The sequence below is a fragment of the Ischnura elegans genome, chromosome 3, assembly GCF_921293095.1.
Source record: "Ischnura elegans chromosome 3, ioIscEleg1.1, whole genome shotgun sequence".
NCBI lineage: Eukaryota > Metazoa > Arthropoda > Insecta > Odonata > Coenagrionidae > Ischnura > Ischnura elegans.
The window spans coordinates 19288485-19308153 of NC_060248.1; the positions used below are offsets into that span (position 1 = coordinate 19288485).

Sequence of the window (19669 nt, forward strand, 5' to 3'; positions counted from 1 at the left end):
AGCGTATCCTATACTATATGAGATATTTTGAGTAAAAATCAGCTGTTACCTTTTGCCTGCGTATCATAGCTGGTATTTATGTATGACTCGCAACGTCTTCCATATGACAACTTCTTGCTTTAATGGTGAAAATATCCTTTTAATCCACTGATTTTACTTCATTCCAATTCCATAGCATTCAAACCTGTTTATGCATTTAAAAACAGATAAACTAGGCGTGATGGAGTGGAATTTTTCCATATTGAAAGAAACACATCAATTTTCCATGATTTCCAACTCTTGGAGAATTTCATGCGATTCATTCAATATTTTTATGCTTTGTACGAAAAATTTTTAGAGCATTTTTTAACAGTCCCTGAGAAAAATTCTCATTTAAGCTCGACGATACAATGATTACTGACGCAAGCCGCGTTACTTGTGCTTGACCCTCAGTGTCATTTTGGGACCAATGTATCGGCTTCCCAAAGCATTTATTATTTAATTCCTTTCCAACTCGGTTGAATGTTTCAGATCACAGCGCCGCAACGGCCACGAAGGCCGAAGCACAAGCTTCCTATCGAGACAAAAGAGTAACGAATCGCGCCACGGGCACCCTCTCAGGGCAGTCACCCCGGCACGCTCTTCGTCGTGCTTATTCCTCCTGCCCGTCATCAGCCCCTCCCCCTTTTGATATTTCCCGCCTTTGCTCCCCCTTCCACTTCTACCCCTCCCATTCACGCGTGCCCGCGACCCCTCCCCCCTCCAATGACGAGTGAAGAAGGGAGGACGACAATTGACGTGTGAACCGTTGCGAGACTTCCCTCCTTCACAACCGCTTGCCCTCCGCGGATCAGCATAAACAAACATGAAGGCAAAGAAGCTGAAACCTGAAGCCAACATAGAATACGTGAATTCATAAAAATTCCGGCAATATTACCACAAAGGAAACTGGCATGAGTTGGTAAATTAAAATGTCAAAAACATTTAAATTCTGAACCTAAACCCTCCGACGCATTTTCTGTTTCTCTTGATCGATGCCTTTTATTCAACTATCGAGGCGCGAAACGATCACGATCTGAAATATTTTAAAAATCGATTTCAACCTGTCAGTAATTCAAATCACAGGTTGATTTGCATTGTTAAGGTAAAGCTCACCGAGATCTAAGCCACAGGCGTGTAAATTTCACTCATTCGCGGTAGACGGGCCAGTTCATTTACCTGGGCCACCTTGCACTTCGAGGATTTTTGTCTAGGGATGTCCAAAGACTTCACCGGGGAATCGAATCCGGGACCTCTCGATCAGCCGCTAAATATATACCCACTAGGCTACCACGCTCCCCGAAAATCGATTGGAAAAGTTAATTACGTCACTAACGGGTAACTAGAACGTTAGCTACTTTTGTGCACATTATCCTTCGATGGAGATATGGTGACGGTGAAGTGTCTGAATGCGAAATAAGTTCCTCGCCAAAACTCAACGTAGTTCAACATCAACGTAGACTCTACATTATTTTTTTTTAAATCAACAGAAATAATCTCACAGCTGCAATTAAAACAATCATATCAAACATCGTTATAGTTCTTACACCGACAGTAACGATGAATAGAGAGAAATATTTTTCCGAGCAAATATGTCAGGAATTCGTCTTTTCGCAGCGCAATAAAGGACTTCAATAAATGTTTGGTGGAAATTAGTAACCAAATCCTATTTAGGAATGCACACATTTCCCTATTTATTTTTTTCCCGCTCCAAACACCTATTAACCCATTAGTGCATATCGCCCTATATATCGGACGCGCGTATTTAATTTTTTTCTGGGCTCCAGTTGACTTGCGCTACATTTTGATACTATATTAAGTTCAAAATGATGTCTGCCTTCACCGCCCCTCTAATATTTTATTTGACTCCTTGAATTTCTCGACTTGAGAAGCATTTATGTGAGACATGGCATTGAAAGAATTTTCAGTCACCCGCACGGGGGTAAGTAAATTATTTTTTATTGTATTTTGCTCAATATGTTGATAACTTTTATCTCATTTTTCTTCTAAAGGTTGATCTTTTTATTTTCAATATTATCAAGTTTTTCTGTACTATTTTGAATCTGTAATCAACACTGAAAACTGACCGTCCGATATATCAGACGGGCAGTATTATTTAAACTATTGTTTGTAAAAATTTAAAAACTGCAGAAATAAGTTAAAATTAACTTTATTAGCCAGAATAATTACTTTCTAAATGAATATTTGACAAAAATAACTTTATGCACTAATGGGTTAAGGCGGTTTGCGCGGCAGTATGTTAGTGTAGTACGTTGATGTAGACGAAATCGCCTAATCACCCTCATTCCCAGCCACAGAAACGCGAAGGATGGGGCGCGCCATATGGTTCCGGATTGTCAATCCCAATACCCTGATTGTGAGAAAATTAACGCGTCCGTGGCTTAGTCTGGGGTGAGTTCTATCCTCACCTATTCGAACCTCTTAGTTGAATCACCGAGAGGGGTGTACTCCCTCCAAGCACACCACCCCTGGAATTCATTCCCTTACAATTGTTTTTCTGGCTACGACCTCGTCTCCTCCCTCCCACGACTCCGCCACATGACCACCTCTCCCACGAAATACACCCACGCGCCAGTGTCCGCCTAATGCCCACCCAGTCGTCGCGACGGCTCTCAACTCCACCCTCCCTAAAAAAGAAGCCATTAATCTCATTTCGTGCGTCTTCCTTCGGGGACATTGGCGCGGGGGCGTATGCTCGACGATAGAGCATCCACCGCCGATGTAAATGGTGGACCTTCCTTCGCCGGAAGAGGACGCTGCGAGTGAGCGATACTGATTCCCAACCTCAAAGTTAATGCTAACAAGAGCGATTTTTAAGCTTCTGCGCAAACGACTCAAGACTGAAAAGGACAAATCCTAGCTCACGCGTATCTCATCCCTTCCCTTTGAACTTTTCCGCGTCAGAGAAGATTGGCTGACTCCAACGGTAGCGTTTCTTTGGTCTTTTTATTTAATATTAACGTAGATAATAGAACAATGGTGGAGTTGAATTGAGAAATTATAAAGGGATCTTATCAAAATTCTGATGTTTCTCCTATGCTTATCCCGATTAAAAATTTATTGACAAAAATCACGAAGGAGATATATCAGGAGTTTTATTAAATTTATAACATTTATAAAAATATTTATAAAAAATGTTAATGTTTTCCAAAACTATCATCTAGGAAAATACGTATACTTTATCGAATACGTATACTCTACCATTTTCTATATTCATATCGAAGTAAAGCGTTTCAATGCCGCTCTCCATCTCTGGCTACTGCGCATAGACGTTAAGTGCACTGTTTATATTTACTGAGTCCCTAATCTTTCGCAGACCTAGTTTTTGAAAGTATTCGCAGCCTTTGAGGGATTTGTGTACATAATTAAAAAAATCTTTGTTTGGTGCATACAAATCAATAAGCATTAGCGAAAAAAATAAGGAGCTTTGGCGAAAGTCAGAGTAAAATAACGGTTTTAGAAGATATAAATGCTCAATTCCGGTGATTTAAGACAGGTACCACATTGACGGTGCGGCGCAGTTCTGCCATGTAAATGCCTCACTTGAATGTAAAGTTCTATATCAATTAATAGCCAGCTTTGGTACTTTAGGCTCTATGGTAGTGATAAAGCTTTCCTGTTATCCGTTATTATTCGGGGCTAACGAAAGCCAAATGCATCGACCAATTGGCTAGTTATCCATTTTATTTTTATTTTCAAATCCGTACTTTCCTTTTTTCTTCTTTTAGTCATGACCTTCCCGACGGTTTTCGCCGAGAAAACGTTTCAAGTTCTTAATTCTGCCTTCTAGCTGCGAACATTCTTCGACGACTCGACGACCTCCTTGCTCGGGTGGGCTGATTTTTTGGACGACATCCTCTGAAGGATATTCAAGAAGATCTTCTTTCTGGGTCCACTTCCACTTGTTTTTAGATTGCGTCATGGAGGAGATCACGAATCCCTTCATTGTCTAGCACCGCCAACTGATGAGTCTTAATATTTGAAAAATGAACGTATCATTCATTTTCCATTGCAATTTATTTAATCTTCATCCAATAATTTCAATGAAAACCACCACATGCATTGCTATATTACTAAGTGAATGAAACAGACACGCATAAAATTGCCATTCCTCACAGAATCAACGCCAACTCAAAATGAGATATCCTCAAATAAAAAAATCAAATTAAGATGCAACCGGAGCAGTAACCGTTAGAATAAATAGGTTGCTCAGAGCACAGGGAATTAGCGAAAATATATTCGCGAGGCACCTCAAAACAACCGACTACTCATAGGAAATTCGATTATCAGCGAACTATATCCATGAATAAAATTCTTATCTTAGGAATAAACTGATATTGCAGTTCATCAAGTCACTAATTAAATAAGACCATGGTGCATTAAAGTTAAATTACTGCTAACTAAATGCGTTTACTACCGCTTTGCGGGGCATATAATTCCGATATAGGTATATCGTTGCGTGAAATTGTATGAAATTTTGGGTAACTAATTTGGCTAAATTCAGAGGAGAACTTCAATATCTATCACTGGCCTCCAAATATCCTCCACTCCATCACCCTTTAACTTAAAGAGGAGAAAAGGAGAAAGAGAAAACACTTTTTTCCAATGCGTGGGAGGGAAAAGAGATATCCAATTTTGGGATTAATGTACATACATAAAGAAGCTCATTTATAGAGCAGTTAGCTGATTTTTACACATTATGAAATAAAACTCATGGTATATATGGAGCATGTTTCTGTATGGAAGCGAGGCTTGGACGTAGACATCAGCAGAGAAGCCTCGAGTGAAAGCATTCGAAATAAGGCGCTACAGAAGAATAATGATGATAAAATGAATCGACCGAGTAATGAGGAGTGCTGAGAAGAGAGGAAGAAAAAAGAAGTCTTCTTATCTTAAGGACGGGACAATTAGTTGGCCACATTATGGGACGTGATAGCCTAATGAAAACAATCGTAGTGGGACATTGGGAAGGAAGGAAGGGCAATGGACGGTCCCGAATGAGTTACATAGGTTATAAAGGATGTAAAAGAGAATAAATACGTCACTACGATAAGGCTGACGGAAAGGAGAGCTACGTCAAACTAATCTTAGGATTGTGGACTAATAATGATGACGAATACAAAGATAAAGAAATGTTCTTAGAGTTGTTCTTAGGCCCTTGGTCCACTAAGAACATACAAATATATACATTAGTATCAGAGCTCGAGTACACAGAAAAATTGGATACATGCAATGATTGATATAATAATGGTAACAGAAAATACAAGCATATTGGTAAAATTAATTTTTTTCTTCTCCATTATCAAATCCCTTAGCAAAAAATTAGCCACTTAACCATAACGGAAGTAAAGCAAAATATTTTTTTCCTAAATGGATTGGAATGGGTGAAAAACCGAAGATTTAACATCCATGTTCCACTTGACGATACCGCACTCACTCAGCGACTCAACGCGAAGGTTAGCTTGAATAGGTGAGGGTCGATCTCAACCCAAACTAATTCACAGGCGTGTGATTTTACACATTCAGGGTAGAGATGCCACCTCGCACTTCGAGGATCTTCGAAGGCTTCACCCAGGATTCGAACCTGGGACCCTTCGATCACCAGCTAAGCGCTCGAGCCACTGGACTACCACGCTCCCCTTCGATGACATAAGAAAGATAAAATGAAGCACATAAAAATATTTGTCACGTAAATTCAATAATATTGGGGTGGTAATATATAGACTGATTAGCCTTATGCATTGAAGAAATAGCAAATACCATTCCTCGGGGAGACGATAAGAGAATACGTGAATGCGAACTGAGTGTAGGGGTAAGGACTGGAGAGCCTTAGGCGCTTGGTAGTTGAAAAACATCAAGCAAAATTCGGAAGCTATTTGCTAGGTATCAGTACTTCGTGGAAAACCACAAGCTGCATTAGAATGGAGGTCGCAGCTTAACGCACATCGCCAGCCGTGAACACGCCGTGAAAATCAATATAATGACACTTCTCATATGTCAAATGAACATTCGACTTACCTACTAAAAGAGCTTCACCGCGAAGGCAGTTAAGCCTTTTTCCTGGCCATTTTCAGCATCATTTAAAATAATTAAATGAAGGCGATTCCCGCATCCAATTTATAAAACTTCTATCAGTCGATGATATTCCATAGTACTGGAGTCTCCAACCTTAAAACCTTACCTGAAGCCTTGAAATGAGATGAAATGGAGAGAGAACAAATACTTGGTATTGCATTGTGGTTTGCCGTATAACTCTCCCATTTACTGACATTCTGACGTTGCAAGTTTTCAGTTGCACGTAAAAGTTATGCAATACGCAGATATATTATCGTTCTGCTTAAATAGTCTCTTCTCTTTCAGCTAAAAGTAACAATTAAATTCGGCAAAGAGTAAAGTAAAATTATGAGGTAAATTAAATGCAATCCTTTTACGAATCATGATCAAGATAGGTACCATAAAAGTATCCTCATGAAAATACGAGTAGTACGCAACTAAGGTGACAAATTGTCTCAAACATGGAAAAAAAGATTGTTCCCGATGTAATTTATCAAAACCAGCTGAAACTAAAAAACAAATGTGCTGTTTAAATTTTTTTTCTTACTTAAGTTTATTCCCTCATAACTTTAAATTAAATATGGAGCTAAAAAATGGGAAATGTGTTTTCAAAAATAATTTTATCGAATTCATATGTCCTCTCAAATCATTTCAGAGAAATTAACAGTATTAGATCATAATCTATTTGTACATTACTTGAAAGTATGTATACTTGATTCAGCTATGTATAGGATTCAGCTGTTGGCATCGCTGTCATACGTTGTATAATTTTTACCATATTAGTTTATAATCAAATCAATTTTCCTTATATTGTGTACGATGAGCTAATGCTGAAACACACGATCTAGAGATCAGATAATATTTTAACTGTTCTACATATTTAATATAAGATTTATTTTTTTAATGTCAACAATATTTACTGGATACTAGAGAATAAAGCTTGCTCACTTCGTTCCTGATTCAATAATGAGTATGTTCATTCCCTCGGTTGCAAACAATTGGCTAACCTTGAATGGAGGGCACGCTAGCCAGAGTAGTGCCTCAAGCAGCTTGGCTGGTGACCCCGGGGGAATGTCAACGGACGAAATGCGATTGGCAGGAAACGCAGCTTCGGAGAGGAAGGGGGAGGGGGCGGAGGATCACGAGGGGAGAGGGTTAAGAGATGATTGAAAACGAAGCGACTGGGGGGGGGGGGGGAGGGATGGGAAAGGTGACGGGGATAGGTCAACTGGTGCATCGTTGAGGCTGCATCCGAGTCATCGTCCGCCTGACGAGATCAGATTGGAAACTGCGTCCTCGCCGCGAAAATATATATCGCACTTCACTGCTGGAGAGCCATTCTCATGGGATGGAAAACTGAGAAAATAGCATATATTTATTTCTGACGAACATTTTTCGGGTTTGCAGCCAGGTTAATGCTTTTATACAAGCTGGCGTTTCGGGAGACGACTTGTCTCCCATCCTCAAGGCCGTGTTACTTTATGGAAGTCCAATTTCACACTGAACTGAATCGACCGTTTACCGAAGACAACAATGCGGCTCAGGTGTCGTCCGATTGGCTGTAGGTCTTTTGAAATTCTTCACGTTCAACACTTATGTTTTTCATACAGCTGATTACAGGTCTCCATGTATTGCTAAGATGAAAGCCGGTGTCCCGATTGAAATTTTTGGGATTGAGGCGGATCTCTATTGCTTCCTTAATTATGCGGTCCCAGTAACGCTGTGCGTGGAAAAGGATTTTTGTATCTTCCCATCTAATAGCATGGTCTACATCAATGCTGTGTTCCTGGCTGCAAACCCGAGAAATATTCGTCAGAAGTATTCACCAGGAAAAATTAAAATCGTTTACACATTTATTTATTTGAATCATTTTTACGTAAAACCGTGGCGCTAAATACAAGTGAAAATTTTATGTGAACCATGAAATGAGATAAAATACAATAAAAATGTAAAAAATTAACAAAGAATAAACCACAGGAGCGAGTAAAACATTCAATTAGCTGACAGATTGGACAGATTTTTTACGGTGAAATTGTTGTATGATACGTAATAAGGGTCGATGGAGGGAGGGAGTGAGTTTAGAAGGGAAGAGAGGCCATATAAAGATGAGCGTTTGGTTAGGGAGAAGGGAAAAATGAGGTGGAGAGAATTGAAAATAAATGCCCAAATTAAAAAAAAAAAAACAGATGGTTGTCCTATGATAGACTCATTAATTGAAGAAATGTCAAAAGACCATGACAATGACCTGATGGGTGTGACCTACATCCCACGTGATCCTGTTTAAGGAGACGGTATATCAGTCAAACGCTACAAAAATACCCACCATACCCAAACATCATATAAACTAGAAGATCTAATCTCACACTCAATTGAAAATATGGAGGGCTGTATAAGCGCTGGGAAATATATTAAAGCAAACAACATGATCTAATTCAGCCGTAGGCCGCTGATTACTTAAAAAATAACAAAAGCATAACAAATAAGCCGAGGGCTCAAGCTAAGCTGCAAACCAAAGAAAGACGCGTGATCTTCAGTGGTCCCTCCGAGAAGTGCAAGTTACGACTTCCTTGCGGGGGAGTCGTAACTTGCACTTCTCGACGCCTAAGAATGCAGAAAAGCCTTGGTTTGGGTTTCGGTCGACTGCTAGTATTTCCTCCAGATAGTAATGGAGGAATCAAATTTGTCAGCCTTTATTTATATATAGGGACGAAGAGGCTTTTCGGGTCTCTTTGCTGTCTGTCTCCTGTTGAGGGATACATTGATGCCTTCACCTGCACGCCACTCCTGTTTCGTCTCATCGCCGGAAATGCCTAAGCTTGGCTGTTCCCTTTCTCCCAATTCCGCATTTGTTCCTCAATACTCTTCTTTTTTTCTGTGCGCCGGTGTTTCTATTTCAAATGCAATTTGGTTTGTTAATAATCTTGCTAAATTTATTTAAATCTCTCATTCTACAAATTTTCCTCGGTTCACAGAAGGTTTCCATGACAGTTTTCCGTTGCACAAGGTGAGAATGATTTTTAACAGTAGCATCCTGAAGTAATCCAACCCGCATGGCATTTATACCAAAATTATTGATCACAGTGAGTACGCAGAACCTCCACGTCAATGAAAGGAGGTAAGCGCCTGCCCTTAAATAAACTGTGGGTACTTCCAATTGACGTAAATCATAAGCACATCCCTTTTTAAAGAGACCGGAGAAGATTTGACAAAGAAAAATACGTGAGGTTTTTAATCCCGCTAATCGCAAAAAACTATGAGTACCATATGCACCAAACGGCAACGTATTTTATACATTCTCAAATACTACATTGAAAATCATTTCGAAAACGGCAAAATCCGCGAATATAATCTGAACACAGACTTCGCATCATCCAAATAAGTTGGTGGAGAACAAGTAACTGTTTTGAAAATATTACATTGTTATGAGATGAATGCGACAAAATTATTTACCCCATTCGTGGAGTCAATTATTTAATAGGATAACTTAACCTTTAAACTTCTTATCGATCATATAAAATTCGCTCACTGGCTAATTTCTTTTCATTGGCTGCATCCTTGCACGCATACCGAATTCTCCGTAGAGTGACCGAGGAATAGGCATTGAGACTTAAAGACTCCCAATGCGCAGCCCATGCAATTGCGTCTTCCTCTCTCCGACGCCTCACCCTTTTAATATTCCGCTTGCGGGGCACGTCCCTGTCGTTAGCGCAGATTTGTCGCCGGCGGGGTCGGACGCCGGCAGGGAAAGATTACGCCGGGCGGTTGTGAAGAGGGAGAGGTAATGCTCAAGCGGCGCGATGGTTAGCGGGAACTGCTGAATGGAAAGCGATTGGAGAACGGCTTGGTTCAGGACTATGACAAGAACAACGTAAAGATATCGTTCTGTCTGTTTGTTTTAATTTAAAAAAAATTTCGTCACGTGTTTCAACTGGCTCGCAGTCATCATCAGGTACTGAGATAGTTCAGCAACAGACTTATATAACATATATTTCAAAATTAGTGGGGAGGGGGAAGCGGAAGGATCAGAGGGAAGAATAGGAGGGGGAAGTGGAAAGAAGCACAAAAATAGACCTCCTTCCCCCTTCTCATCGCCCCATTCTTCTTCTAATCCTTCCCCTCTCCAGCCCACTAATTTTGAAAAATTATTATATAAGTCTGTAACTGAAATATCTCTGTACCTGGTGATGACTTCGAGCCATTGAACCACTTGTTGAAGAGTTTTAAAATCATAATAAGTGGACAGTACGATGCCTTTGTGTATCTTTTCACTATTTTTTCCAACGATATCTCTTCCGAAAACGTTGGCTTCATTTGTGGTTCAGGACTTGGAGCGACCGCGATCGTGCTTCTTCCCTCATCGATCAAAGAAGCCTCACGCGGCTTTGCGACGAAACGTCCAAATTTTTTGTCTCACGCATGGATATCGTGAAAACAACCTCGGAGAAAATATGATAAGCTGACTACGTAGTCGACAAAAGCTGAGGCCAACACTGAATTGTAACGGGGAACAGAAAACGCCTTAGCAAAGAAAATATCTGTACGCATTAAATGAAAATCATGATACTACTTTATCTTCGTGGGATTCAAATACAACGGAAATAAAAATTCCAATTGAAATAAACAACAAAATCGACTTAAATATAGTAGTCATCCTATTAAGTACATCTCGTATCGATCACGTAGTATGGGGAATTGCCTTTTCAAACTCGATTGCATGCGGAGAACGCGAAAATGACTCTGGTCCATATTCACTCTGAGGTAACAACAGAAAAATTTCTCATGAGCAGCATTCCGATGCGTACACACTGAAATAGCAAGAGATAAGGGCGGATCCGGGATTTTTTTTGGGTAGGCACCACGCAAACGGTCCTCTCATATTTGGGATTAAACACTACATGCAACAATTACTCTACGAAACATACTCTTAATTTTAATATAAAAGTTATTGATATGTAAATATTTACAACGTTTATATTAAAATATATTAAAATTTATTCATATTTGTATTAAAAATATCGTCTATCTTTTAAGCGCCTGGGGGGTTACGTGCCCCCGTGCTTTGCCATAGGCGAATTTTGGGGGGGGGGGGGGGCGTGCCGCCTCTGGCAAGAGAAAAACTATGGGGTGAGAAAAAGTCCTCCATTAACCACACTCCAAATTATGGAGTGTGGTTAATAACGCTAATGCATGAAAAAAGAAGTTTCAATAAAATTTTAACTTCGTCACGCATAGGCTCGGAATGGTATTTTAAATGATGTTTTCTTATTCGATTTTTTTCTCTGGAGTGGCAGTGGTCATAGCTCAAATGAGAAATATTTCCTCAAAAAACTTAAAAGGCCCAGTTGAAAGAACCATTTAATTAAGTCCACATGGCCATCCTTTTCCAAGAATGAAACTATAAATTTAATCACCGGATGGATACGAATGACTATACATATAAATGATGATGGCTATTCAAAAATTTATATTACTTTTCTCCTAAATGAACAGAAAAATTTAATCTGATCTATGTTTTATATGCGCAACAAAAGAAGAAATTCAATTAAGGTAATTTTTATTAACATCAAAGCTGAACAGAAACGTCATAAAATTAATATTCACCTCATGCTTCATTAGGGAGCGTGGTAGCCGAGTGGGTGGAACATTTGATTGCTGATCAAGGGGTCCCGGGTTCAATTCTCGGGTGAAACCTTCGGAACCTCCCAAACAAAAATATCGAAAGTAAGAGGTGGCCCAGGGAATGGAACTGGCCATCCTACCCTGAATATATGAAGTTCTCTCGCCTGTGGTCTAGCCAGGGGAGAGCTCTACCTCACAATACCATATCAACTTCCGGGTTGAATCACTGAGCGAGTGAGTATTTTATCACGACGATTTTTGTACAGAAGATGCATTCAGTCGATATTTTGAGTCGTAAAGAGCATAATTACGCAAGGAAAATAACAGTAATAAGCATCCAAGGGCAATACCACGATTAGGCCTCTGAACTTGACATTGCGTTAATATATTTTCTCTCCCGGATCGTACGAGTAGCATTACGCGGAATTGTAACACCGACATATGGCTTCATAATCCATCGAGTCCCGAAAGTATTACGTCCGCTGGCGACGGCTGAATAGGAGATATGCATCTTTTGCATACGCACGCAAACCTTCAGCAGGAGGCCAAATAAAAGCGACGACAGGAATGAGGAATGCTTGGGAAGAAGGCAAACCCCCGCCCACCGGGGGCAGCGGTGGGAATGGAAGAGAAAGCAGCCGAACGCCGCAAATGGTCGCCTCTCTGCACACTGGGGGTGAGTATCACGTTACTTATATGGAGGACCACGCGGAGAACGGGACTAAAACTTTAATCGGCTTTGTTTCCCTCAAAGCCTCGTTAGTCGCGACTAAAAGCCGAAAGGACACGGATTACTCTAGCCAAAGCGCGACACGGCGCGAATAAGTACCAACAGCTCCTGCTTGCATCATCCTCACACTTATAATATCCAATTCGCTTTCCTGTTTTGAATTCTTATAATTATCTTGTCTAACTAAGGAATAAATATTGAATATTTTGTATGATGCGTGGTACGATGTGTTGAAAGTTATTAATATTAGTGAAATAAAACATTGTAGTAATTACTGTAGGTTGCATTTTCCGGGTTTCACCGCGTCGTGGTTGCGTTGGTGACAACAGTTTCTCCTGCATTCCAGCAGGCGTCTTCAGGTCGAAGTGAGTAATTGTAGTAATTACATTGAATGTATTTACTTCTTATTTATTCAGTTTATTTATTAGGTGCAGTGCAGTGAATTAATTTATCGAGTGCAATAGTGAATATAAATATCGAGTGAATATAAAAAATATTGATGAAATAATAGTTTCCATTCACAGACTGTGTGATAAAAAATAATACTGCCGCCAAATATTCAAAAAGGCACGCCATGAAGAGTACATTGCTTTCTATCAATAACACATTTTACTTGCTATACTATTCAATCACTAATTTGCACAAAAAGTTTATGAATCCAAAGAAAGTCTTATTCAGCTATAAAATTTTGTACTTATTGCAATAATAAATTGATGGAATAATAATAGCTATAGATTGCAGTTATTTTGAACATAATTCTGCAAGCAATGTTACAAAAAGGTTTTATTCCGCTTCGGGTCAACATTTTTAAACCAATGAAAGTCTTTTCAAATAAAACAAAATTATAAAGAATTTCATTGATAGATTTTACAAATATCAAGAATTTCTGAGCACATTTTGATAATATTTACTAATTTGTTGCTACATAACATGAATAATAAAGTTTCGTCTCACAAATTTTACATGTATTTGTGTTATTATTTCCTGAAATAATACGTTAGGAGTTAATACCTTTAATGCACTTGATGACCCTGGACGAAATCTCAAAGATTCGTGCCAAAGGTATTGTAAAATGGGACAAATGTCTTAAATTCAAGGCGTTCACAACGAATATATGATATAAAGTTTCATTCCTTCGATGAAGAGACCACCTTAAATGAAAAAATGAAACTCATGGCCGTCAGGTCATGCAGAATGTTCCCAGAATCCCAGAGTGACAAGTGCATTGCTACAGACCGTAAGGAGTTTTTCACTCCAAATTTCATCAACTTACTTTATCATATTTTCCGATGCTTCACATACTTCAATAAACAATTGTTCAATTCAACAGTAAACGATGATTTTTATTTTCAGCTGCGGCTTATATTCCAAAGAGATAATACAATGATTCGCAACGGTTAAGGCAGGAATATAATAACCCTGCAGCGATAGGAGGTGGGACACGTAGGAATTAAAATAGACATCTTTCAAGAAGACCAATCAATTATTCCTCCCACATCAGAAAGAGGACTGTGGATACTCTAAATTTTCGTTAAGGTTGTCACTTGATCATGTTCATGGGAAGTTAATCATTTCCCATTTTCACGAACTTCAAAATAATAAAGACACTTGCCTGCCCTCCAAAGGAGCAAACATAATGGCGTGCCATGAACCTGTCACCGCACGACCATAAATACGTAGTGAAAAGAAATTTCAGCTGAAGTTCAGATGGAAGACCATAAATATGCCTCACATAGGGTTTTAAATAACACCCGAAGTTCGGTAAAGTCTATTTTTATCCCTCAACCCCTATATTTCCTGATTTTTAGTCTTCACCTTAAGCAACCTAAATCTAAAAAGAGGAAGGCCACAATTTTTCCTTCTTGTAATTTCATTCATGTTTTGTTTTTCACTATTAAGTAGTTTCACGCAGTGAGAATACTCCAAATTATTGCAGATCTTCGCCAAATTATCCGAGAGTAAGCAAGTCACTTCATGCTATTAGCAAATGGAATATATTGTGAATATATAACAACGGAGCATGAGTGACCACATTGATATCATAAAGGAATATAAGTGAATTATTCGACAAGAGGTAACATTGTGTGACATAATAAAGTTTTTACATAAATGTGTGCCAGGTTTATTTGGGTAGAAGAAAGTTTTTTTCCTTTTTATAGAGCTACAGTAACACTTTGGTTTTTAGAATGATCTGGAAAATGGACTGAAAAATATGTTGTCATAAAATGATAGGCAAAATAATATTGTTCTGCCCAATTATTTTCGCCGAATAACATGGAGATTTTCTACTAATTCAATCTATGCTAAAGCAACACCGCAAGACATGTTCTGTGGTAGACGAACCATTTTTAAAAGGCCAAACAGTTGTATGTGGCCAAAGAGCCGGGGTTCTTGCACGGCTAGTCTTCAGATAGATAATGAATATGCAAAAATATCTGAATATTTTCTATTAAATTTTCATCGTTTATTCTTAACTATGAGAGCACACCCAATATCGCCCCATGGGCACCTTAAAGGCAGATGATGCCCATTGCTCAGCTTATACCAGAGATATTTTCGCCAGGATATTTAAGATGCAATTTTCAAACCAAGCTCTTTTTTCAATCGCACAGGAAGTAAGGAATCCAAAACTAGAGACAATTCAGAGGGCAAAAAGTAATTCCAAACATGGCACACATAGGAGTTCCACAATGATGAGTTTACGGCCAGGAAGCTCAGAACGCGAGCGTACCAATTCCTCGGGAGAAGAATTGAGGGACCATCTTGGAAGAGGCCACAAGAGCACATACAGCTAACTCACAGTTTTATAAATCCTTGACAGGAATGTTTTGAAGGACGCAGTATCGCCGGCTTGGATGGGAAACAAATCGCGAGGCTTTTTTTTCTTTCCTGGGAATACGCATCGGTGGACGGCTATCCGCGGCAGGGGCCTAAGAAATCCAAGTCGTCCGGAACGGCTCCACGACACGAACACGCTCGGATGATGATGGAAAGAAAGCAAACTTTGTCACCTAAATTCTCCCTTCTCTCTCCACCACCTTTTCCTGCCGATATATTTCGCTGTATTGTACTGCCCCGTCACTTCGAAATTTCTTCCAGCAATCCTTGGATGCATATTTTTCACAAATTATTCCTGCATACGCTTCGCGCCTGGTACCATTACCATGTAGAAATGTAAAATAGAATATACATAGAATGTAGTGTATGTTCACTTTAACATGTTGACTCGTACATTTAGTTTCGACACATTCATGCGTCATCATCGGGAACTCCTGGAACTTCTTCAGGTATCTGGTGTACCCAAAGATGACGGACGGATGAATGAAACTAGTCGTACGAGTCAACATTAAAGTGGAAATACACTACATCCTTTGCCTATTTCATTTTTCATCATTATGTTCCACAAAATCTCGCTCCACACGGCCGATCTCATATAGGAAGGTCCTTAGATCTGGTTGCTCAACTTTGCTCCAACACTAGACTCGGCAGGATTCTACTGGAGCTAGAGTCATTTCCACAGTAGGAAGACCATCATGTACGGAGTTTTACACGGGGGAAAATTCTCTAAACTTTCTTGGAATGAATATCTGCACAAAACTTAGCTCGTTGCTATTTCGCAAGAGGGATTATAACATTGACCATGGAAAAATTAGATAGGATGGTCCTCGAACGATCAACCGCAAGCTCAAAACCTACGCCGTGATTAAGTCAGAACTAATAATCGGTCCGCAGCCCAACGGAACGAAGTGGAACCACTTTTGCAAACATCGCTTAAAAATCCAATTCTTTCGACAATTGGAAGTGTCAAGATATATACAACCGTGTCTCCTTCTTCCTTTGCAGAATGGGACATAATCTGCACGGTGCACTAGATGGTAACTTAAACTGCGGAATAAGTATCTATTTGGGATCACATTCAAGACGCGAAGACAAGAATCCATTATTCCGACGATGGTCCATTGTGTTCATGAGATAAACGATGAAGACTCACCGAGTGCCTTCATGAACTCGTCGAAGTTGTCGCTGCTGACCAGCTTGAAAGTTCCGCAGACGTCGGCCATCTTGGAGTGGTAGGAGAGGAGTCAAATTGGGCACGGAGAAGAGCGAGGTCGGCGGTGAGAGCTGACGCGGGGTCTTCTCAGGCGGACGCGGACGAAAAGTTGTCGGCAGGTGTGGTGGTCGACGCGAGGTCCTCGGCGGCAATCGGAGTGCGGAGTGCAGGAGCGTGGGGAACCGTGCGGCGAGTGTGTGAAGGGGTTGACTGTTGCGGGGGCCGTTTTATAAGGCGATGATCAGGGGCCGGAGGGAGGTGGGGAGATGAGGGGAGGGGGAAGAGCATGTCACGACACCCAAAGGTGTGGCAATTGTCTCGTGTGTTGGTGAGAAGGGCTCGCGACCGCATGTGGCCGGAGAGAAAGGGTTCGTGAGGGGGAGGTGTTGTGGGGGGGCCGACGATATCCTCCCCCGCGGGAGGCCTCGCGTGTTTTCTGCTGCCGGCGGGGTGACCATCGCCGCCGCCGCCGAGTTGAAGGATCGAAAAGTTTTATATAGGGAATTTCATAATAGAAACTCTACCCTGGATTCACCAAAACCTGATCTCAGCTTTCTTTGACCCTCTTTTGGAAGGAAATTTCCTACGTCTATAGCATTGGTGGGACAACCCACTGATTAACCCTTTATAACCCAGAACTGATTCTGGGAGAAATCAAATTTCAAGATTTTTCATTTTGAAAACTTGAAAATTTTACACTCAATGATAATTATCGTGGCAGCTAACTATTCCATCATTTAAATTTATACTACAAAATAATGCGTAGTTTAGATATTTCCTGAACAGAGCTGAAAGTTTAAACATTTTTGATGTTGCTTAGAAGCAACATTGGGTTATAAAGGGTTAAAAGAATCAAATATCAGAGGACTTCACATGTAAATTTCCTTTGTGGGACTAATTTCAAACATGAAATGCAATTTAAATATGCTGAAGTAAAATAAAATCATGAAGTCATAATCTGTCTTTGGCCAAAAACAAATTTAAATGATGACCGTAGAATAATAAAAAATGAATTGAAATTTCACTCCAGTCTAAAGACACTTCTTCCAAATAGACTGACCGAGACCGAAAACCAACTCCAGAGAATCTGACACGGAGTAATAACTATAAATCTACGTGGATAACCGCAAGTGGTATTCTGTCGTAGACGAAGCTTTCTCAAAATGCCAAACAGTCGCACGTGTCCTAAGAGCCATGATTCTCGAACTTAAGAAATTCAGTTAGGTAACGAACATGCGAAAATTTCCTATTTAAGCTATTCTTACGAGAAACTTAGGTAGACTATTTTGTAAACGCTGAACAGGGTTAATGCTGCTTGCGTTTCGATATTATAAACCAAATTTTTTCACAGAATTTCTCTTACATACCCATCGGTATCAATTCCACAATTTCGCTATTTCCCATGATTATGAAGGAATCGTAGAAAATTGCAGATTTTTATTCAATAAATGGTAAAGATTTGAAACTGTCCAATTTTGATAGATTAATTCCTGTGGAAAATAAATATTTTAATGAAATCTACATAATTACAGAGTATTTTTAAGGTGGAAAATCATTTAATAGCCCATTAACTACAGTTCACAAGGTACAGTACAACTAACACAGTTCCATTTAATAAGGCATTCGGAAGAGGAATTGAGGAATTGTTAATTCTGGTACTCTAAACTTATAAAATCTGTGTTACAACTAGGGAAATGAAATCAGCAAGAATACTAACTTTGGGCTTGAATCAGCACGCAATAAGCCAACATTTTCGGTGTTTTTCAAGACCAAGCATCCGTACCAGGAAACATGATTTACTGAAAAAAGTAACATATTATTATCCTATCCCAGATCATGTTCGCGCATGGTTTAGCTACCAGAAGGTAACTTCGCTCGTTTTCAATGTTTTCAAATCGGAGAGGATAGGATGGTGCATAAATGCTCATGGCGGATTGAGTGTGACTAAATATTTATAAAAAAGACTATTTTATCATACTTAAAGTGACATTCTGATTAAGGTACTTTTTCTAGGAAACAGAATTATTTTTAAGTCCCGTCGATTAGTGCTACCGCAGACGAATAGGCTCTTCGTTTTGAAATACGTTTTCCCTATCTATTACATGAATTAAGTCTGTGAAGTGTACAGTCTTAATCTCAGTCTAAGTACACTCTTCTTCTCCGTCTTTGCTTATTGAACAACCATTCCTCTATCCAGTGAATCCGGCTACCCTCTTCTTGACAACTTCTCAGGGATTGCCCGATTCAATCTGTCATCTCACTATCTCTAATTAAATTTCTGTCTCCATGACAACCATACCATAGTCTTTCACGATAATTTTTCTTCCCGCCCACGACAGCTCCTCCATTTTCTACACGCTCATGCCTATAACCCCCGCAGCTAACTCAAATTGACATTTCCAAGGATCTGAAATAAATGATATTCAACATTAATTTTCTACACCAAACTGATACTCCTACTACTGAAACTACTGCCCAGTGTCTACACCACAAAGACTCACTTAGAGAAAGAATTACGAGCGTTGAAACTCGACCCAATAACTCAGCTTGTTAACTCAATCTCATTCAATATGCGCCCGTCCGGTTGGTTAAACGGGTGGAACACTCGTTGGGTTCTTCTACGGTTGCAGCGTCCATCTATGGTCGAGTAAATACGCAAATTTATACTAAAGATATAAATAATTAGCATTGGGAATTTCTGTGGGTGGAATTTGCCTTTCATCTTGACTGCGGCTGTGGAAAAGGATGAACACTAATTACATAATATCGTGGTTTGCGCAGCCTTACAATGCCTTAGTGGGTTAACAATTAATACGCACAGAGGAACTTACAAAAAATAATGGAAATATAGTCTTGATAGAAATACAGTATTAAAAAGAAGAAAGATTAGTTGGAACATAATTTCTCTCTCGAGAATGTTTGGTATGCAATGAGTTCAAACGGGACTTAGATATATTCCGTGATCCAGTAAACAAATTCTCGCAGCCTATCCAAGAATTTATTTATTAAATCTACATCCATATAGTCTATTAAAATATAATTAGGCCTAACATCAACTTACAGCCGTTCTCATTCTGCTCGGTTAAGGATTAATTCCGTTGCCACATTTCAGTAAATGGAAAATTCCTAATATATATATAACCATTTAAATGTCTCGGCCGATATGATTGCCCCCA

The 19669-nt window shown here is 39.6% G+C and overlaps 1 protein-coding gene across 1 annotated transcript in view; it reads right to left on the reverse strand.

Annotated features, from left to right (window-relative positions):
* The window catches only part of LOC124155503 (fatty acid-binding protein, muscle), a 123958-nt gene extending 107282 nt beyond the window's left edge, over window positions 1–16676 (reverse strand). Inside the window, exon 1 of the mRNA XM_046529374.1 lies at window positions 16434–16676. Coding sequence (XP_046385330.1) covers window positions 16434–16503 — 70 coding nt within the window. The 5' untranslated portion in view covers window positions 16504–16676. The remainder of the gene's footprint in view (window positions 1–16433) is intronic.
* Window positions 16677–19669: the final 2993 nt, after the last annotated feature.